This window comes from Pseudochaenichthys georgianus, chromosome 12 (assembly GCF_902827115.2).
Source record: "Pseudochaenichthys georgianus chromosome 12, fPseGeo1.2, whole genome shotgun sequence".
Classification (NCBI taxonomy): domain Eukaryota; kingdom Metazoa; phylum Chordata; class Actinopteri; order Perciformes; family Channichthyidae; genus Pseudochaenichthys; species Pseudochaenichthys georgianus.
In genome coordinates, this window is record NC_047514.1 from 18,285,141 (window position 1) to 18,308,356 (window position 23,216).

A 23,216-nucleotide genomic window follows, 5' to 3' on the forward strand; every position below is an offset into this window, starting at 1 on the left:
TTCTTCTTCTTCGGTAGGCCGCAAACAACTTCACGGCGTATACTGCCACCCGAAGTCCCCAGAGTTGGGGACTTCCGAGTAAATCACCAAAAGCGCCGACACCTCCTCATCACTCCACCGCTCCCATGTTTTCTTTTGTGTTGCCATAAGTTAGAATCTCTCCATGGGTGCGCTGGGCTAATGCTAATAATGCTGATGCGAGCAAAAAAAAATGGCGGCTTCACAAAAACTTTTATGAGTTTTATGGGACGTGGTTTGCAATTCGCCCAGCCAATCAGAATATGGAACCTTTTTCTCCCCAGGAAAGCCGGACTAAAAAGGGGTGAAAAGGTTCGCAAAAAAAAGAAGGAGCCGCTGACGTCACTACTTCTTCTTCGGGTTTACTGGCAGGCCGCAAACAACTTCACGGCGTATACTGCCACCCGAAGTCCCCAGAGTTGGGGACTTCCGAGTAAATCAGCAAACGCCCGGGCCACCTGGGTGAAAACCAGGGATCCTACCCGCTAGACCACATCTTTTGTGTCTTTTTTCACATTTTTCGACACACTATACTGTGACTTTCTTTCCAAATGATGGACATACTATGATTTTTTTCACATTTTTCGACACACTCGACAAACTAGTTTCAACATTATTTTTTTTACAGTGTGCCTATGTGCCAGGGTTGAGTCCCGGACTTATTCAACCCCTCCTTACATTTATGAAAAATCAACATCACTGACTGTCAGGGTTTACTTCAGATTAGCAACTACCAATACATAAAATCCATGTATAGCAAGTTTGTTCCGCTCACATTTTTTGCTCCTTGGCCCATTAAAAACAACCACTGTTAATGGATGTATGCAAAATGCTTTATTTCCACTTTTCCTTTTTCATACATTTGTTGTGTAATAAATAGACATGAGAAACTGGCTGATGCTTCAATCCTCTTCCCATGCCGATTCTGCACCTTTTGTTTTTTCTCCACACCGCAAACAACTTTTCATAGAATTTACAAACAGAAAATAAAAAAAACAAAGCTTGACACAAGCTGAATTTCCTGCTACCAGCTCATCGCTCACCATTATGATACATTGATCTCTGAGCGGAGTAGCAAATCCCAGGGAACAAAAATATATATATATATATTTATATAGTATTCACAGTAACAGTATTTACACATTTGTCAGATTACAAAGCAAATAGGCAAAAAATGAAGACGTTTCCACAAGAAACAATCTTTCAAAAAGGGAGATGGTGACTTTTCCTGTACACAGTGGACCTTTTTCTTGAAATAAACAACTTTTTTAAACCCTCAGATTCCTTTTACAGATCCCTGAAAATATTTTTAAATACTCAGTCTTTGTTAAAAAAAAAAAGAGAGAAAGATGCATCTTAAAAGTGTTTCCCCTGTGTAGATAAAAAAGCTTTAGATCTTCTGTACAAGTAGTATCATATACAATATAAACATCACTGGTGAAAAAAGAAATTCTCCATAAACTGAATGAAAAGCAATGACTTGACTTGGTCTTTAGGGGGACATGATTGGCTGAGGGGATGCTAAGCAGAAGTGCAAGCCTTGAGTGCATTCACAAATAGTTTTTTTCTTATCTTAATGAGTTTATAAAGAAAGTACCGGCAGGAGCACTGCTGGGTTGTAGAAACACTTCAGTTTCGAAGGAAACATTGAACACTGGTGGAGAAATAAGTGTTGTAGTTGCAGAGGACACAGACATGAGACGATCATCCCAGCTAAAACATCATCAAACGTTGATGAAAAAATAGACAGCAATTCTTCTCACATGCATGTTAACACAGCTCCAGGCAAAGACTTTTATGTCCTTCTCCCTCCTGCTCAGGTTAAACAAAGACGGATAAACATTCATATGGCACTTAAAATAAGAACTAACTTTTTCTTCACAAGCTGAAAACTTAGTTTAAGAAGTATTTTATAAATGCTTCCTAGTGGATGTTGACAGGAATTGCTTAAATATTCTCTTTCTTTTGCTCTGCGTGATTGGGCGGCCTTTTACTCGGCCTACAGGGGGCAGTGCACTCACACACGCTAAGCTATGATGAAAAATTCTCTCACACATTCACACACACACATATAGTGTCTTTGAAGAAACAAGCAAGAGGGGAACTACCTTAACAACACTGGAAAACACTGGAATATCATTAATACATTTTTGCATGTCATCTTTGACTTGTTTTTGCATAAACTAATAGGAAGCAGCGTGATCCATAATTGGCTGGTGAAAGCAGGCATGATATCCAAATATTCCAGATTTATTCCAGATTTTGTGGCAGGATTGTCCAAGAAAACTGGTGTAGAGGAGGTAGGAGCGAGAAAGCTGGGGGGGGGGGTCATCACGTCTGCTTAGGGGCCCGACCTGGTCCTCAGACAGAAGAGGAGTTCTCCTGGTGGGCTTGTGCGTCTTAACAGTGTTAGGTAGCAGCTGAACATGTGCTGTTGATTCCATGTACCATGTGTGGTGTATGTACAGCTTGTGAGACAAACGAGAGAAAGAAAATAAAGTGTAAACTGTACAAACCAGGGCTGGATGTGGAAGGATGTCATGCTGAATACTGTACGACAGGAGCAAATGCTGCACCAGCAAGTGTTTGAGAAAGTTTGACATAAAAAAACAATGCGTTTTTCATTTTCAAGAGCACCATAAATCGTAAACAATCTAGAGTTTAATCTGTGAGGAGACAAATGACTTGCAGATTTCTTCTCATCCAAAACAAAACCTTCCCTCTTCAGTTCCTCGAAATGAAAAGGACAGAGAAGATGGAGCTCACATGGACGTTAATTCAGCGTTCCCCTGCAGTTCTCCGCCCCACACAAACAGGGGATCTTCTCGTCCTCGATGGGGAATTTGTAATCGTAGGTGATCTCCTCGTTGACGTTAATGGGCTGCCTGGAGTAGATCACAATCTTCTTTTGAGATTCCACAGTGATGACCTTTGCGTAACAATTGGGCTGAAAGAAAAACACATCATTCATTAGATTAGATTGTTTCATAAATGTGGTGTTAAAGATCTCCTATCATGCTATTTTTAGGCATATATTATGAGTCTCAGATATAAAAATATAAGAGATCATGCATTTTAGACATCCCTCATATCCCTCTATTTCAGGCCTGTTAGAGAAATGCAGATTCGGGGTCCTTAGCTTGAAAAGAAAAAATAGAGGAGTTCTACGAGATACAGCTAAATCCTGCCGTGATTAAACGCCATATCATGTTCCAAACCACATCAAGGATTATTTCTGAAACAGTATGGAGCTCAAATACTTTTTCTCTTGCGGGTTTATCACAAGGTGATTTCCTTTCTTTCCCGCTTTTTTACACATACTCTCTCCAGTACAGGTTAGCTCTGAGTGTTAGCGATGCTTGCTAATGTAAACACAGACCATATTACGTCCAAAACAGGTCCATAATTGTTTCTGATAGCAACGTTTCTGATAGGGCCGTGGGTCCACATTTTCGATATTACGTCATATCAGACGCAAATCTGGATCAGCTCCGTTGTATCCCCGTTTTTAGAGATTTGGGTACGGAGGAAAAGAGAGAGGGTTTTGTTTTCTGACACATTAGCCGCATTCAAACCGCAGTACTTTTCCCACTTTAGTTCCGATATAGTTCCGAAATGTCGCGTTCAAACCAAAAAGAGCCAGAACTAAAATTAGTTCATGAGAACCTTTTCACCCTTTTTTTCGTCCCTGCTAGAGAGCAGGGACTTTCGTGGGAGAAAAAGGTTCCTATGTCTGATTGGCTGGGCGGATTGCAAACCACGCCCCGTAAAACTCCCAAAAAGTTTTGTGAAGCCGCCATTTTATTATCCTCGCATTAGCATTATTAGCATTAGCCCAGCGCAGAAACGCAGAAAGACTAACTTATGGCAACACAAAAGAAAACATGGGAGCGGTGGAGATGAGGAGGTGTCGGCGTTCTGGCGATTTACTCGGAAGGCTTCAGTAGAAGCCAGTCCCTAACTCCGGGGACTTCCAGCCGGGGACTTTGGGCGGCAGTATACGCCGTGAAGTGGTTTGCGGCCTGCCAGTAAACCCAAAGCAGAAGAAGTGACGTCAGCGGCTTCATTCGCCTAATCCTCCCCCAGGGACTTATTCCGGTGTGAACGCAATCTGTACTTAGTTCATGAGTTCTCATGAACCTTTGTGGGAAAAGTACTGCTGTGTGAATGCGCCTTTTGTGAGTTCCCTGACACACCGGGGACACATATTAATGTATAAAAGACATCAAAAAATGCATTTTGCATGATAGGTCCCCTTTAAAGCTTGTGGATGGGAATGTTTCTTACATTGCAGCTGTGGTTGATGAAGCGGGCGAAGTTGCCACACTTGGTAGCATCTATGATGGTGTCGTGGTCGACGCGGAACATGTAGCTGCTCCCGATGCCTTCCTCCTCGTAGCGCTTCTCCCGCATGTCCGCAATCACCTGACAATGAAGGATGGTTTAAAAAAGTCTGACTGCTTTCAAATGACACTTAATATTTATTTTGGCTAATAAAAAGTGTTTCGAATCAGAGTTGCAATAATAAATCCACAAATATCCAACTTATGGAGAATCTATCATAGTAAATTTCATGAAAATTGTAAGAAAATGGAGTTTATGCCGCTGAAATATTAAGACTTCCTGCTTTTCTGTTAATATTCGATTAAACTGAGGTCTCAACTGATAAAACAAGTCATTTAAAGACACCACCTTGACTTTGAGAAACTAGGTTGGGCATTTTACCAATTTATCCAACATTTTATAGAATGAAAATTGAATCTTAGAATAATCAGCAGATCAATGACTAATGAAAAAGAATCTTCTGTAAGCACATTTGTAACAAATAAATCATTGTTAATGTAACCACAAAAAACCCACTAGAAACAAGCCTCTCACCTGTCGGATGTTCTGTCCCACGTACTCGATCACCATCTCATCAGCAGCGATGGGCTCCAGAGCAAACAGACCCCAGTCGTGGATGCCTGACCTGCAGAATCTGATCTTCTTCTTACGGAACTGAAGGAAGGAGCAAAGTGTCAGTTCACTTTTAAATTGCAATGAAGCCAGGTCGTCTTACTTTCCTTTTTTTTTTCAATACCTAAACAATAGAGTGAATGAAACTGCCCACTGGAGTAAAGTTCATATTGCAGTGCTTACCTTTAACTGGTTGAACTTCAGAAGGTCGCTGTCACATGCGAACGAGGACAGCAGGCGGCGCTGCTCCGACCGCCGCTCAGAGCCAGCTCTGGTGGAGGCGTGGACCTGGGCAGGAATACTCATCCCCTGCAGAGAGGAGGAGGGTTAGACATGTCCACCCACAGCAGGTTAACATGCGCATTGCCTCTAAAGTGTTTCCACAGTCTGTCCTCACCTGTGTGTCGAACGGCGGCTCCTCTGACTGCAGCTTTGAGCTCTGAAGGTACTTGATCTTGTCCTTCTTGTCGATCTTGTAGTATCCTTCACTCCGGGCGCAGCCGGTCATGTGATCCCTCATGCCGTCGTCTCTTCTCCTTTTCTTTATTCTTGGGATGTTGGTAGGTGCAGGGAGGTCAAGGAAGAAACTGAAAAAAGGCCTCGGAGCACAGCTGAGATACCAAACTAGAAGGCTCCAAAGATATTTAAAAGCGGCAACAAACATTCATCTGTTTGTCATCTTGCAATCTACTTATTTATCGAAATAGTTATCACCGCAATAAACCCTATTTAATTTTGTCTTAATGTACAATATTTACATTTTGTACTTGTATATATCATGTTCTATTTACATGTATATAGGCTTATTGCGCAATTTTTATTTTTGTATTTTATTATATATATTGTATCGTTGGAGGAGCTCAGGTCATAAGAATTTAAATGCCATTTCTACACCGTAGCTTATGTGCATATGACAATAAAACCTTTGAATATGAATAAAGTTCATATTTTGCCCACCAGAGGGGGCTGCTATGTGAAACACACTCTTAATAAGCAACTTTTAAAGAAGAAATTAATGCACTTTTTAAGCGTAATTTAGCTTAAAATAATTTGTGGAGCAATTTTTAAATGAAAGATAATATAGATGAATGTTATTAATATTAACATTTGGGGTATATCAAACAGACCACAGCAGTAAAGGATATCAGGATGGTTGACCCAGAGCGTGTCGTTGAGCCAGTCGTTGCCGTTATCCTGCTGGAGCATCTTGTCGTAAGTGATCTGCAGGAGCCGTACGTCTTCTTCATCGATGCCTTCGTTCCAGATGTCGTACAGGATGGTCATTTCTTCAAACTCGGAGCGCGGGCTGAAGTACGGCCGGGGGGGCGAGGTGACGGGGGACAGGGTCTCTAGCAGCAGCTCCCCCCAGCCTCGTCGAGCCCTTCGCGCAGGTTTCACGACCACTGGTGGTTTTTCTTCGTAGAAGCTGTCTGTGGAAGGCAGGACTGTCTTAGGCTTCACGTCTTCTTCCTGGAAGATCAGGCCCGGCCGGTCAGGGGAGTGGGCCGTGATCGTCTGTGTGGATAGATCTCCCAGATCTGCATCATGGGGTAGATGATCATTTGACAACTCAGAGAAGGTCTTCTTGCCTTTGGGTCGACCAAGTTTCCTCTTGGATGTTGCGGTGTCTAATGGCACCGGGACGTCCACGGTGAGACCCGTGGGCAGGTCTTCAGGGACGCTGGCTGAAAGCTCTGCTGACTGGTTGGGCAGGGCGCTGACGGGGGGCTCCTTGAAAACAGGTCTGTCATCCAGGCTCTCAGAGGATATTTTCCTATTGAAAGTCAGTGCTGTGGGGTCAGGGAAGACAGGAGTGAAGGTTAAATCTCTTCCTGGAGTGCGGGGGACTCCAGCACTCAGGACGGGGGATTGTGCAGGGTAGGAGAAGGGACTACCGGGGATGTGAGGGGAGCTGAGCAACAGGCTGCTGCCCGTCAGGGGGGCCTCACTGCCGGGGGTGTTGGGCATCGTGTCTGTGCTCTGGGACTTGCCCAGACTTCGGGCCCGCTCCGTCAGGTCTCTACCCGGCGTGCGGGGGAGGTCCTCGTCTGTGGGGAGCCTGGGCCGCTGGGGGAAGTCAGGGAGGGGACCAGGGGGAGGGTGGAGGAGGGAACGACCTTCTACTGCCGGGTGAGGAGGGAGAGGGAGGTGCATTACAGATGCTGAGACAGATTTGGGGAGGGGTCGGTTAGCATCTACGGGGCATTGGGGTAATCTATCCGGGATGCAGGATACTTCTTCAGGCTCTGCTTTACCTTTGGCTTTCGTCTCCTGGTCGCTGTCGGGCAGGGTCCCGGTGGGGGTCGGGGGCCGAAGGACTGCTACGGGCTCCTGAGGTTCAGACTTCACTACGGGAATGTCTTGCTGTTTGACTACAAGATAAAATTATAATTAAATGTAACATCTGTCATAAATGAATGCTAAAAGAATACATGCAGAATAATGTAGCAGACGCTCACCTTTGGGTGAGGGAGGCTTCAGGTCCTCCGTCACCTCCTCCTCAGGACTGGGGGGTCTGCGTTTGACTTTACTGCTCAGCTCCTCCTTGCTCCTCCGCTCCTCCTTCTCCTCTGGTGGCGGCCCCGAAGGAGAGCTTGGTGCCTTGGTCTCTGCCTTCGCCTCTTCATCAGACGACGATGTTGATGAGGACGAAGAGGAGGAAGAGGTCACTTTTCCTTTAGCCTCCGAACCTCGTGCTGACACCAGCTCATCCCCTTCCTCCTCCTCTTCCCCCTCCTCTTCTGAGCTCAACTCGTACTCAGAGGAGTCTGCGCTTTCAGCCGAGGAGGCGGAGCTGGCCTTGGAGGAGGCCGAGCTCACGGCTTCTGCAGGAAATCAGGGAGAAGAAATCATGAATGACAGGAAACACACAGGGGGAAAATAAAACCACCAACTGTTGTAGGTTGATATTTAAAGTACCGTCATCAGATGAATCTGAGGAAGCGCTTTCACTGGAAGAGTCTTCATCATCACCCTCCTCGTCGCCACTCGCCTGAAATACGATCACAGTGATGAGCAAGCGCACAAATATTCAATTTACATAATGTCAACAATCCAACACATACACAGTTAAAGCTAATATCTAACGGCTTACTTTGCCTGACGACAGCCCGTCCTGAGTTTCCTCAGGCTCCTCCTCCCTGTCAGACAACGACTCCTCTTCCTTCCCTGAGGTGTCCAGCTCCTCCTCTCCCTCGCTGTCCAGGTCCAGTGGCCTCGAGGGCCGTCTTTTCGCCACTGCAGCATCGGCGTCCAGTTTGGAATCGTCGTTGGGGAGCTCGGCTTGGTCTCGATCCCGGTCTGAATAAAATAAGGCACAAGATAAATTAGCTACTGCCAGAATGATATCGAGACAATGAAAAGCACCCACAATCCCAACAGTTAACGAATGGAAGGCTCTGATGAGTGTAACAGCATCATGAGGTTTTGTTGGCGAGAATGAGGGGTAGAGGACCTGTGGTTCTAGGAAGTAGGGATTACTTTGTGGAATACCTGACCTCTAACTAGTAGCCTGACTGTAGGACTTTGTACAATTATTCTAATCAAGCATCATTTGCTGTTATTATTTTATTTTTTATGATCGCTGTAGTGTTTGATTGGTAATCTTACAACTTTGTATTTTTCAGTTTTCTTTTAACCAGGGACACTTAACTAACTGACCTTCCTCTTTCTGTATGCTGTACCATGTGAGCTATGTACCATGTATGTTCAGAAATAAAAACTTTAATAACAAAAAAAATTAGCTACTGCCGATTTTTATAATATAAAACTGAGTGGGAGTATATAAACCAGAGAGAGAGTCACCTTCATCCTCCAGTTCGTCATCCACTGGAGTGGAGGGTCGGGCTCGCTTGCTGTCTCCTGCTGCGGCAGCGTCAGGCGGGTCCTTCCTCTTCACCTGAACACAACATGCAGCCATTAAACACCAGCAGTGTACCTGGTGGGGCAGAAAAGGAGCCGCCCTCTTCTCTGTGTTTACTAAAAGACACATGTCATGCTTACCTTGAAGGAGGGCAGGCGGATGGCCCCCCGTAAACTGATTCCCAAGCCCATTCCCTCATAGCCCAGCCCCTCGCCCTTGTTCCAGTTTTCCAGCAGACTTGAACCCATCGTCTCTTTAGGTTTGGGTTTATCTTCCTCCTTCCCCTCCACACCCTTCACTGGAGTCAAAGATACCTAGGGGAAGAGATGATCCATGAAGCTGGGTAGTAATTGTACCAAAGACCTACTGTATTGTACTGAAAAATGGCCTCCAGGTCAATATAATGAAACACTTGCTTATGGTTATTTACATCATCAGTTAATCAGTCAATTATTTTCCCTATTCATTTTAAAGGATAAGAAACCCAGACGCTTAAATGTAATAAGATGTTAAAGGGTGAAGAGCAAGAAAGCCTCCCATGTAACAATATGAAACCAGTGAATATTTATCATTCGAAAATGTCAATCAATTGATTATAACAATCAATCAACAATCATTAATTTATAAATCTCTAAACACTCTTTGATCAGAGCGACATCATCACAATGCGTTTACAATATTAACTTTTTTTCATTCATTCAATTCTTTCAGATGTAGATGTAATGGAATAGTACTCCAAAGCTAAACTACTTCGAAAGGTTGTTGTATTATTTGTCATTTATATAAGATCTCTATTGTTAGTCAATAATAAATTAGTCAATTAACAAAAATAATATTGAAATAAATATCGGCTGATTAATGGATAGTGAAGACAATCATTAAATGCAGACCTAGACATTATCAGTCTGTTTAACCAAATAGTGCGTGTGTGGAGATACAGGCTTCTGTATTAAATGTTAAGTGAAAGGTAAAAAGTACCTTTGCAGAGTGCTCCTTCTTTTCCCACCAGTCATCAAAGGCTCTGAAAGCCACCACCTCCACCATTTTCCGGTTGAGGTCCCTCTTCATGATGGCCTTCAGCTCCTTGACAATGACCAGCAGCACACCGTCAACAGTGGCCTTGTGGGGGTCCTCCTTTTTAGTATCATATCCAGGAGGAGGAACAGTAGGGTTAAACGTTGGTATACTGGGATTCTGCCATTCCTGTCCGGGTGCTGCTGGTGCTGCTGCTGCTGCATCGCTAGCAGGCGTAGCACCCATAGACAGAGGCACGTAGGGCGCAGCGTACGGCCCCGAAGCACCACTGTCTATATAGTGTGGATAAGGAAAGGGCCCTCGAGTCTGAGCCATGCGACTCAACATCTGCTGCTGCATCTGGAAGGACATGGGCACGGTGCTCCACTGCTCCCACCGCAGGCAGTTCATCAGCTCCATCTGCACCAGGGGCATCATGCTGTGAGCAAAGGGGCCCATGGGGTGTAGCATGTGGTGAGGCACACCGGTGAGGTGAGGGTGTCCCGGGACGGCAGAGTGAGGCGGCAGGTGGTGATGGGAGAGTTGGTATCCGGACTGGTGCTGGAGGTAGGGCGGAGGGAGGGCAATGGTCTGCATCTCCGACACAGCAGAGTTCATGACGATGCCTTTACATTCTGCACCCTCGATGGGGGTCCCGGGCATCTCGTCGTCAGAGATCTCCATGTCCTCCCCTGACGACTGGTGACCCTGTGAGGAAAGGAAGAGACGGTCAGCACTATGAAAGTTCAAATCTTTAGCTGACCACTTAGCGAACCCCTTCCACTTTTGATTTTGGTTTGTTACAGCTTTCAAAGAGTAAAGCTCAAGCACTCAAAAAATACACTTTCTAAGCCTTTACTACCTCATGTAAGGGTTAATATAAATGCAAATGCAATAAAACTAAGTGGACAGGATTCGTTTATACCCACAACAATCAATGTCTATCGACAGTTTTGTTTGTTTTCCCAGGTGTTCATATTAACATTGCATAAATTGGCCATGATTATTACATTCTTGCTAAATTCCAGAGTAAGGGAATCTGCTTGTATAGCTTTGAATGACAAGTGCAAAACAAGAAATTAAGTTTATTTTTTTTAATCTTAAATTGTGTCAAAGTCCTTTAAAATACAGTGAACCTGTTTGTATTTACCAGTTAGTACAGTGATAGAACAATCTGGAGAACGATTGGAACAAATAATCTTGAGAACCAAAAGATTAAATTATCTTTATCTTTTTGATATTTTTTACATTAGAAAGTCAAGTTGTCATGGCAAATTCAGCTCTTTTACTTTCTCATTCAGGGTTAGGGTCTGCTCTGTCTGATTTGAGACGCCAGGAGACAACAAGATTGTTTCATTTCAAATATACAAATAATTTAAGTTTACATAAAGAATTGTGTTGATGAAACATAAGTTGATATTGGAAATAAAGCATTTTCCTAACCTTGAGAACTTTCAAGACTTTTGAACGAATCGTGCTGTGAAGACTTTGAGATAAGGCTTAAAAAGCTCAGAGTGGACCTTGGGACAAGATTGTTTTGTCAAACTGCCCTTTAGCTTTATCATAATTGAATGGGTATAGTTTTACATTTCGTTAAACTGGTTATGATATAATACCTGAGATTTAGAAACCATACCAAAGCAATCTTGTTTTCTTGGATGCTTTACTTTGAGAAATAAAATATGTTTAAATGCAAGCAGCCATACAATAACTGTGCCTAAATAAAATGTTTTCTTTTTTTATTAGAATCATACCCTGATCAAAACAAACCTGTAGTAGTAGTAGTAGTTCAGCGGCCGTTAGGACTGATCAGTGAATCATTCAAGATAAGAGCACACGTTTATTTATGTGCTGTTCCGAGTTCAAAGTTTAGTATTTTCCAACTAGCAAGCTGACCCATGTTATTCAGCTTGTTTCCAAAGAGAGCTGCTTGCCTTCGTGATCAAACTATTCATTCCTAAACCATAGTTGAGGATGTGAATGCAACACTTGTACCATCGAACAAATCAGCATTTTACTCCATTTCCTGATGTTCATTATCATAAAAAGGATATCTGGTAGAACTGCAGGGATGAAACTAAGCAGAGTAAGCTCAGCATGGGAGTGGCGATGTTATACAAATGACCTGTTTACCATGCTTGCTTTGTGATAACTAGAAATGTGAGACATGGGACGCTGCTGCCAATCCTGACTGTCGGGCTCTGCAGAACCAGGAAGTGTTGTGTTGAATGGGGTAAACTGCCAAACTGTGTTTTCCTCCGTGTGAGTGTGTGGTTAGTGTTAGAAAGAGGAAACAAGAGTTTTTCATTCTCCAGCAGCAGAGCACTGCTCTTATTTCTGCTTTCAAACGACGGTGTTACTTTAAAACAAGGGAAGCCGCTTCTTATGAATGTGAAGGTATTTGTAAGGTTGAGAAACATTTTTCATAACTTATGACAACTTTGAACCTGTGCTGATGGTGATGTTGACTTTTTATACACATATTAAGAGGATAGCATGTGGTGTACCTATTATTAATATAAAGATCATAAATGTACTCGACAATAAATAAACACACGGCAGTGGGTTAACTGAAAGATCAAACACCTCTTTTGTTTAGCCGTCATACACAGATAGCTGTGCTGTGGAATTAGAGCTTCCTCTCCAAGGCATAATAAATAGAAATGAAACAAAAGGGAGAGTTTACTACTGCCGACCTGCACTGAAACTAGACATCACTTCCTGTGTCCTCGGTGTAACCGTCACAGCTGTGAGTAAACACCAGCAGCGTGTCTTTATCAACTAACCAAGGCTATCAACAAACTCATTTGAGCTACACTTGAAAACTTGTTGTGTTCGGCTTCCTGTGTAATGTAACCACATGAATACATGCATATTTTTATTTTCATGTACACATACATTTCATGTAAATAGAAAGTAAAAAATATAGGTCTTACCGTTTCCATTTGATCAGTCGGAGTGTGGCATCGAAAATGCCTATCGTTGAGGTCACTGTTGCTCATCTTCTCCGAGAGAGGAGAACTGATTCTCTTGATCAGGGAGGCAGTTCCGGGAATTGGCTCTTCATCTTCCGAGTCTGGCAGTGGGGTCGGGCTGATATCCTCCAGGCCTGTGCTACAGGGACGGGAGTTTTGCTGGCCCCCTGTGTAAGGGGGAATTGGGGATAGCTGAGAGGACGAGGAGGAGATGGGACTCCCCTCCATCCGCACCTCCGAATCCGAGTCTCGCTCCTCCAGGAACGGCAGTTTTGTCTTTTTCTCCTTTAGGAGCATCTCAATGCGAGAATCCAGGCTATTGCGCTCTAGGTCCAGTGTGGGGGAGCCAGGTGAGGGGCAGTGCTCTGGGGTTTGAGGAGGAGGGGTGGTCGGATGGGGAACGGGCTCCGGTGGGGGCTCTGGGATCGGAGGAGTTTCTGGCCTCTCCTTGACGGGCAAAAAGTCAGTGGCAGCTGCGGGAGGCGGCTGCGGAGGTCGGAGGTACTCCCCCTCCCTCTGGGCTGGGTGATGGAAAGCAGGCTCCGACGGGGGGAACGCGGGGGGCAAAGGAGCCTGATAAGGCGAGAAAGCGGATTTGAAGTTGGGCGTAGCAGGGGGAGGCGCTGTGTATGTGAAGGTGGGGGTGGAAGGTGGAGGTTCAGGTGGGGTGAGTTGGTGCTGTTTGAAGGGAGCCTGATCCGACGTGTTACCCCGGAACATGTTGCTGCGGTACTTAGGCCTCTCCGGTCTGCGGTTGTACGCATCCTGGAACTTACTCTCATGTCTGCGAGATTTGTAACTTCCGGAGTTCTCGGCCCGGCTCGACTGGTACGCTGGGGTGGACTGCCGACTGGAGAAATTGGAGTCTTGAGAGAACGGCGTGCCAGTCTGCCGCGGGGTGTGAGGGGTTCCCTGGGACTGGGGGGTGTCCTGCCTCAGGCTGGAGTAGCCCGTCTCCTGGGACAGAGGAGTGGTGGAGCTGCTGGGTGGCAACGCTCCTCCAGCAGCAGACACACTGCTCTCCGACAACCTGCGGATGGGCTCGCAGGCCTGAGAGGAGACAAATGGGATCGGGATTAATCAGTGAGCACAGGCGAATATTCACACCACTACCATCAAAACACACACATGATAAAGGTATTTAGGTTGTTACTTTAAAGACACTGTGTATACATTTGCAGGTCTCCCTTAAAAAAGAGATCTATGCTCTCAAGGGACCAATCTGGTTAAATAAAGTTTTGAAATGAAATGAAATGCACTCATGACGATTTCTGCCAAATGTTAATTCTCAGTATGTGTACTCCTGCTTTCTTTTATAAAACAGACAGTGAATAAGAGCATCTAGGCAATGCCTGGGGGATGTTGTGCTAAGAGGCCAAAGTGCATGTTTCAGTGGCTTTGTGATTTCAGTCCAAAGGCAATGCTCTGGATAACATTTCCTCTGCTCTACTCCACCACCTGCTGCACTGATAAAATGGATTACAGATAAGGATGTCAGCTAAGGTTGGTATTTGTTTTCTATTCAGCAACACTTCAACTCAGTAGAATGTACTACACTATATCATTGAATAAGTCTAAACAAATGTAACAAAACCACTAAAACAAATATTTTTAGACAAGTATTTACCAGTAAGGCTTCTGCCAGGCTGCGAGGGGAGACTTCTCTGACCTCCTCCCCACCAACAGGCAGGGTCAGCGGGGTGTAGCTGCCATTCATCAGGAGCTGGAAGTACCTGAGGCGATTCTCACCTGCAGATTAGAAAACATGCATGGGTATGAGGCCAAATCTATAAAGCAGGCCCTAAAGCCAGCAGGTTTTATTCCAACTAATCTTAAGCTTAACCAAAATGTAAACATTTGTAGTTACATGCCGTTTCCTTTCCCGAGCACACAGGAGCATTACAAACTAATATCAAAAAGTGTTATACATGGTATACTGAAAATCTTAACACAATTAATAATGTTTATGTGGTAAACTATTTAAGTAACACATGCAGTTGATGCTATAATAAAATGGCTCAAACATGTTTTAATAGATTTAACTATAAAAAAGAAAAAGATACATTTGTGGGAGTAATTCAAGAGGATAAGCACTTGTGTAGGCAGTGAAAACTGTACACATTGTAATTAAAATCGGTCAGTATTTTGCTGATTAACACAGATTTAAAACGGTTGCCAGTCAAACAATAAATACTGTATTGTCTTAAAAGTTAAAAGTTGCTGTTGTTCATTAATAAGAAGCAAATAGATCATCTTATAAACTCTATGTAATGTCTTGTCTTTTATCTGGACCCTGAGTCTGTAATAAAGTTTTCATTCATTCATTCAAAGGTGTTTGTGACTAAAACACTTGCTAAAGTCTCAGGGATTTCACTTAGGAAGTAAATGAAGTGGGAAGAGAATTCTGATTGTTTTCTGTTTGTTTGTTTGTTTACAGGTCTGGAATGATGCACACTGGGAGTACACAGCACCGTCAGCGCTGGTCTTGTGGGAGCCGCTTACATTCAATGAAATTCAATTATCCCACCACAACACACAACGCACTACACACCTGACTGCTGTCACAATAATTTTAAAAACATGGCAACAATACATTTTTTAATACATGTGGTGTTCTCCTGCTGCAGAGAACATGCTCGTTCGTGCAAAATGTGGGTTACTCAGCTTTTCATCAGACTGACTGAATCACTGTTTACCTTTCGGGTCCAGCTCCACGTGGATGAAGTTTCCCATAACAGACGTCTTGTGAAGCGACTGCACAGCCACTTTGGCGGCTTTCACGTTCTCAAAAACAACTTTAGCAATCCCCAGGTGCTTCTTATTCTTCGGATTGTACAAGATCTCGACGTGCTCGATTTCTCCAAATTTTTTGCACATGTCGCTAAGAAATCCTTCCCTGATGTTGTCGTTCAGCCTGGCGAATGTCACCTCCTTGGGAGGCACATCGCCGATATAACACTCATCGATCTGGAAGAAGAATGAGAGGAGTTAGAGGAGCTTCGTGTTGCACCATGTGGGGCAATTTCGGACAGCTGAGATAAGAACAACAGTGCCAGAGTAGTTGCTATTAACATGCAGATCCAGTAAGCCCACTGCACGTATCAGATTGTGCATGTTATTTTGGTTTTAACAGCCCGTCCAACATCATAATTTCCCCCGACATCCAGGAGATGAGCAAGGGGGGTGTGTCTAGAACACTCTTTTGACAGTCACCCTTTTCCTCAAGGAAAACTGGCCTCGTGCTTTCTGTCAGATAATGTACCTTAAATGTCGGCACCGGGAGGTCGGTCTCTTTGTATTTAGTCCAGAGACGACCAATCCTCGGGTCTCGGACCATGTCCACCGGGGGCATCCCGGGGTTCTGCAGGAGAGGAGGGGGAGACGCATGATGTTATCCATCTAATCTACAACTTTACAATAACTTGTTGCAAAGTAGTTTCACACAAACCAGTGTGAATGAACAACTCCGTGCAAGATGCTGGAACACACCGGTCAACACAGACCACATTGTAACTTATCATGGAGGTCGGCTACTCTGTTGTAGCCGTTTCGCCGCATCAAATACGTTTCACTTACGGGCATGTTGAAAGTCAGCCCATCGTAGCGATACAGTTTGTGGGATCCCTTCTTCAACGCCGGGTCGATGATCAACTTGTAACTTCTGCAGTGGTGGCCCCGCTTCTCCGCCGAGCCGCAGCCGGGATGACTGTCCATGCCGTTCGCCAAACCTGAAACGACAGGCAGCGACAGGGAGAGAAGAGCTATCGTGAGCCAACGCTTAAACACGGTCCCGTTACCAGCCCCCAACATTTTAAACCAGACAAACGTTACAAATGCATGGCTTTGGTGGTAGGGGTAACCTAAGGTAGCCTAAGTGAGAGAAACGGGATCTAGCGTGTATCCCAGTTACGGAAAACAGGCTTTAGGAGAGCTGGAGAAAGAGGAAAAAAAGAACAAGCTTACTTGAACTCTGCTTTCTGCCATGGTCTTCGTTCAATCTGTATTTCTCCCCTGGCTTGGACATGGTTCGTCCGATCGAGATATTTTCTTTAATTGATGAAAAGACGAAATCGCTTTCCTTTCGCCGCTTACATTACATGATTTAGCTTGAAGAATACTGCCTCCTTTTCGGCGAGAGCCAACACATATTGTGTGCCTCTGGTCTGTAGCTTCTGTCTCTCCCACAATACACCGCTAGGCTTGCCCAACGCTGATGCTAGCCGCACTTTCGCCAGAGTTTTATTTTTTATTTCCACGGGTTATTTTTTAATGATATTGATTTCTAAAAAAAATCGGATGTTTTATAAATGCACAGTCAAAAACGTTCGTATGCATTTATATATATTAGTATATGACCGGTAACTGCCTTGTGTCTCTAAACCGCTAAATCCTTTTGTGTCGAATCTGCTGACTGTATTTACCCAAATGGCAAACACAAGATAGACACAGGGGTAATCTTCTCAACTGACAGTAAAAGGCCATTAAAAAGGATTTGGACGAAGGTTTTTGTGTAGTCGTTGAACAATTAAACCATATCGGACTATATTTGTGAAGGAAAACAAACACATGGGGACTCCGCGGATGTAGAGACAGAAGATGACTGCGAATGGGAGATGTCTCACACACAACTCGGCTGATAAAACGTTGAAGTTAATTGCGAGGCAAACGTTCATAACCGTTGGAATGCGGCGGTGTGTTACGTTGTGTCAATTTTGTAATCCAGACCAACAAACTAGTGCCAAACCGTTGTGGTACGTGCTGGCTTCTAAAGAAATAGTAACAACCCGTGGAGCTTTTATGTGTATTATCATAACGCTTACCATTTTTTAATATCATTTTCGAGACTTATATTGTCGCCTAAAGTGGATTTAGTTTGACATTGCTTGGTGTTTTGCAGTGATCGGGCAATTGGCTGGTTAACAGCGGCAGCTCTGGCGGGCCAATCAGAGCGCAGCAGCAGAGGAGCTGTCTGCTATTAGAGGCACGGCTCAGGAGTCCTTCAACAGAGAGCAGAGAGAGGGGGCCGAGCGCTATCGGCAGCCATTTTCCTAAAACAGGACTCAATGGCCTATATGGGTTTCCTTTGTTCCAAAAGGGATCTTACACTTGATTTCCTCATCTCTCACGGACTATGATAAAACTATGATACCTCCTTTTAAAGGATTGAGAAGAAGGAAGATTATGTACTGGATGTAATGCCCTGTGACATCTTGAGCCTTTTTTCCTCTGCCTGGAATCCATCTTTGTCTTAACTAGGTCATGGCACACCCATATACTAGTATTTATATTTCTTATGTGAAAAGAAACCAAATGTTTTTGAATAAACAGCTGTATATTTGGAGATGTTAAGTTCATGGAAAAAAAAGTTAACGTGACCATGTGTCTGGCAATGCACGTATGGCCTTGTGATATGCTTAGCAATAAGTAAGTTCAACTTTTTTTATCAAAATTTAAAAGGCTAATGTAAAATGTGAGGCATGCATTTTCTGTTATCAGAAGTGTTTCTGTCAATGTTAATTGAGATATCAATTTACTCACAGAAATGTTGGCATTTGTAGTCTACAACTTTATTTAATATGTTCACTGGCATGCTGACATATAGATAATACAGTTTATATACTGCTCCTCAGATGACAGAGAGCAGGCCACGGATAACGAATGGCCTGTTGCTTAACAGTTTATTGTGTTGCCTTCAAATTTGACTGTTACGTTATTTTCTTTGAGTAATGACTTTAAACACTTTCCTCTCACAACAGCAACGGTTAAAAACCCTGGTGTGTTCCACCCTTCCTTCAGCTGTGGAGACAACTTCAAGCTCGATTAGGTTTGTGCGTGCTGCCATAAGAAGCAAATGCGTCCAAAGTGTAATCGTCGGATTGACCTTGCATCAAGGGTGTATTTAAATGTCTTAAGAAACCCAATAAGGTAGCGTATTTTTTTTACTTAAAAAAACGCTTAAAAAAAAAAAACTTAAGAGGAAACAGATGGAGTGAAAACTCTTATGGTGAAAATATTTACCTCAGCACTTTGGTGAAATGCAGTTAACAGGCCTAAACGCAGGGACAGGAGGAACGTTTTCAGCTCCATCTTCGGATCCTCTAATAATGGAATTAATAAGGGGTGGGATAGCGTCTCCTGAAAAGGAAGGAATCCATTAGCAACGAAAGATAGAGGAGAGCTCTTTTGAAAACTTTTTGATCAGTGCTAGGCATTGCCTCTCGGCCAGCGAAAATGCATCTTCAAGCATCATCTGTGTGGGCAATATGCAAACCATCTCCTCTATCTCTCTCTCTCTCTCCTTGAAGACAGGATTGCAGTCAAGTATAACCTCTTCTATTTCGACATTTCTTACAGAGCTACATCATGTTTAACCACAAGGAAATGTTGTTTTTGAAAGGTAATGGATTTTGAGCTATTTCTCTTAATATGACAGTTTGTAACATGTCTAACTAAATGTAGTCTGTCATTATATAGGACAGACAATCTGCACAATAGTTAGCCTAACTGTGGTTACAACGTTTTCAGCAAAAATATATGTTATATACTTTTGTAAAAAAAAGAACTGTAACCCATATTTGTTTGATTAATTGTAAACTCACAGTTAGAACTCAAAACATGTAATCCAAGGCTTAAACGAGCAAAGGAATGTTATGGGAGCGAAATCTGCTAAATATAACTGCTTGCCTTTGTCCAAAACCACCTTTTTTGGTCGTAGCCTATGCAGGCTACACTTGTTCAATGGTTTCTCTGCTGTTCTCTTGTCTCAAAATGGCTTCTTTACAGACAAAGGAGAGCGCTGTGCTGTTAAATGCTGCTGCGCCATAACTGGGAGAGGCTCGTAGGCTGTACTCCGAGAGGGAGTTTAGGTTTTTTTCTCCGTGATGCAACAGGAAGTCTCACAAAATTGTACAAAGGAGTGTTGTTGTTGTTTTTGTACGGGTGTACTGTATGTATAATAAGAAGTAAAATAGACTTAATGGAAGGAAACGTAATATAAGTGGCGTGATCAGCCTGTGTGGTTGCCGGGCTGCCTCGCCCTGCCAGCGGCATGTAATCCGAGAGCTCTGGACGGTTGCCATGGGAGCTCGAGCGAGTTGTTGCTCCCCCACACTGCCATATAAGGTCATCAGGAATCCACTGCAGCAGTGGAATAACACGGGGGAGGAGGCTTCCGTACGTGCACTATGGCTTCAGACAAAGACCGGAGGATAACGGGCGTTTCAGTGCTACAGAGCAGGACAAACTAACAAACAAAAAAGCGATTTTTATCGTTTAATCGGCAGAGGAGTTCAATTTAGACTCGATGTATTTAGCTGCGTCACTAATGTGCCCTTTACGCACTCCATTCTGGTGCGTGAGCGTGTTTTACGCCCTCCCCTTTGGTGTGTCTATTTGCTTATGAGAACACACAATAATGTAGTACTAGTCGGTGTGTCGGAGGCCTGTTTTTCTTGTTCACTCCTAGCTCGGGGCTGCCAAGTGCGCGCATTTGCAGGTCACGAGGCTGCAGACAGCATTCCTCTCTGTCCAACCCTGCTTTCTTTCTACACCCCACCCCCCAGTGCAAATGAAGACAGAATAGTGAAGAAGGTTTTATGTTTGTGTGTAACAAAGGTGAACATTTTGCGTTGAAAACAGCCAATGAGGTTATCTATAGGCCTTTGTTTAAATTAAAAAAAAAAAAAAAAACCTCCCTGGTGGGTTGCGCCATTCAGCTTTGCGCGCCGCTGACAGACTGGAATATTCCACACAGAGGATTGGCCTCTCTCTTCTGCAGGACAGCTGTCTCTTTGCACGGCGAAAAAAACTACTTTTGACAATTGATCTTGGTTTATTAATTGATGAAAATGGGCTATACACGTATGGATATTTTACACACCTACAGGACAATTTAATACCTTTTTTTATGTGAGTCATGTACTGAATATCTTAGGCTGCCAGTTTCACCTTGTAAGTCAAACAAGCACTCTTTTTTTATCATTATTATTATTATTCTACAGTAATTTGTTATAGATTTGACTACACTTGACTGTGTTGTGGCATATAGGGCACATGAGAACGTCTCATTATGTCTAATCCTGTGGAGTCAGAATAGCCTGGCAGACTCTTTCTGTCTTTCTTTGTATGCCCAGCCTTTTATGGGCTTCTGATGGATTGTTGACTGAATCAAATCAGGTATCCTCCGTGCTTTGTGTATTTTACACTGGCTTATTCAAGGATTTTTCATTCGTGGTACTGTATTTAATTATTTTCAAATCATTGTCTTTTCTTCTTTCCAGCTCTTAATTATTTGCATGTCTACTGTATTATTAGTGTAACCTTCTACAGCATGCTTTGTAACTTTAAATGCAAATATAACACTATGTCTGTGTGAGATTTTTGAATAAATATAGTATAAACACTTTTTATGTTTTATTGGTGTCAAAACTCAAGCAAGTTGCTGTTATTTGTATTATGCATAGCAATTGTTTCCACTTATTAGGATTTAAGGCCCATCTTACAAACATAATTTAAGTCAGTCATGTTAAATTAGATGCATATACTTCTCTAAAATGGGCTACACAAAAATCACCAACCATACTGCAGGGTGTCTTAACTGTAGGAGCAAATTCCCAAATATAAAGGTGGAATTCCCTTTCTGGCTGTAAATGTGTGTTTTCTGGGGAAATACATTAAAGACGACATGTCTTATATTAATCAAAGTAAATGGCAGTGTCAGCTCATCCTCTTAAAGGGACAGCTTGCTAAAATGTTACCCACTCTTCTCCACCAACTGCATATTTTCCCACTCGTGATCAATGAAATGTAACCTTTAGAATTTACTTGAGAGCTTACCTCAGTTTGAGTTTTGATCATTATTTTATGTGAGATAAAATTCTCCATACCAGATTCATTTGAAATGCAACATTATTGTGTTTTCGAGTGTAGGCTATTTCCCTATGCTGTGCTTTATCCTGACACTCTCTGTATTTCTGTAAAAGCAATCATTGACTTTGCTGAAACATATTCCCAAACCTAATGTTAAACTATCTTTTGCATACATTGCCCTTGAATACTCCCATCAACCAGTTGTATTTGGTGTCCATTAGTAACTTAAAGGCAAATTGACTGGATGTATTACATTACAGCATGTGTAGTTGCTCATGATCATGAGATACATCACATCTGGCTCAACCATCTTTTAACCACTGATAAGATGTTCTTCCTGCCCTAAAGCAGCCGTCTGCCTCACACACTCATTTGAAAAAACAGGATGTACATGTTTCTCTTTACAGTATTGTAACATATTGTACGTCTTAATTGTATCTCCAAACAAGTCACTTCATTTTTCTAATTTAATTACTTTGATGCTGGATAAAGATGTCCGCCCATTGCACCCTGGGACGAGACAGAATAGTATATCCTGACGCCCCAATCTGTGATGTCACTGCTATATTCAGCCATTCAGACTGAACAGAGAAATATGACCGACATATTGCTTGTAAATACCCCTGAGGACACAAAATGATCACAATAAAAGGAAATTTTCATGGATTAAACATGGTCGAATAATGTGCTTTTTTACTAATTGCATGACAAAATTCACCACACTTCTTGCTGAAGGATTCATAATCATATTATGGATCCAAAAAATAAAGGTTTTGTTTAGTTTATATTTGGTTTCTCATGAAGAAAAGTAAGAGTATTTCAGGTCAATTATCATGACCATGAAATTCAATGTATACAATTAATTAAATATCATTAAATTAACTCAAACAGCCAACAAAAAAACGGCATCCAGGCATAAAATATTTGAAGAATTTGAGAAAAATAAGGGGGCAGATTTATTAATTATGAACACTTTACATGTGTATTGACGTTTTATTTAAATATAATGGTTGGTAAAAAGTGCTTTTATATAAATGTTCAGAATATGTATATAAACCCTTATATCTCTTTTTGCATATTTGTGTACATAATAATAATCTTATTTGTTTAGCCTTACTGCCTTTTAGAGCAATGCAAAATAAGTTTAATTCCTTATCTGTTTACATGTACTTGGCCAATACAAGTGCTGATTCAGATGTTATTGTTTGTGATTCATTTGGAAGAAGAACGACTGGCCTTTTACCTGTATACATTTCTGAGAAAGCAAGTTCCCACTAGTACAAACCTCTAAGGGAGGAACAGGGCACACATCCAGCCCACTGTCATCAGAGCATATACGTTCATGACTTCACAGATACAAAACTGCCTGCTGACTTCACTTCTGCATTAGATGTGAATATTCACAGTGTTATCTCACACACACACACACCTCTTTTGATAGTGGAATGGAAATAGGCATGCACTTAGAGGAAGTAGGAGCAGCCTCACTCCACTGCTTCACATGTGTAGCTCGATATTTGTAC

The 23,216-nt window shown here is 42.8% G+C and overlaps 1 protein-coding gene across 4 annotated transcripts; it reads right to left on the bottom strand.

Moving 5' to 3' along the window:
• Positions 1-827: 827 nt before the first annotated feature.
• On the bottom strand, positions 828-22,985 carry setd1ba (SET domain containing 1B, histone lysine methyltransferase a). Of its 4 annotated transcripts, none has more exons than XM_071205011.1 (19): positions 19,510-22,985; positions 18,844-18,960; positions 16,402-16,553; positions 16,088-16,186; positions 15,522-15,792; positions 14,453-14,574; positions 12,787-13,875; positions 9,815-10,558; positions 8,977-9,150; positions 8,779-8,872; positions 8,069-8,274; positions 7,894-7,966; positions 7,434-7,799; positions 6,120-7,346; positions 5,372-5,538; positions 5,158-5,283; positions 4,897-5,016; positions 4,306-4,443; positions 828-2,965 (listed from the first exon to the last, which is right to left on the bottom strand). In XM_071205011.1, exons 3-19 carry the CDS (start codon positions 16,537-16,539, stop codon positions 2,792-2,794), a joined length of 5,328 nt encoding a protein of 1,775 aa, XP_071061112.1. In that variant the 5' UTR covers positions 16,540-16,553; positions 18,844-18,960; positions 19,510-22,985; the 3' UTR covers positions 828-2,791. The 4 variants fall into 4 exon arrangements, with proteins under 4 accessions (XP_071061112.1, XP_033952495.1, XP_033952496.1 ...); XM_034096604.1 differs by having other exon boundaries at positions 19,425-22,985; XM_034096605.1 differs by lacking the exons at positions 18,844-18,960; positions 19,510-22,985 and adding an exon at positions 16,789-17,002 and having other exon boundaries at positions 6,120-6,764; positions 7,230-7,346.
• Positions 22,986-23,216: the final 231 nt, after the last annotated feature.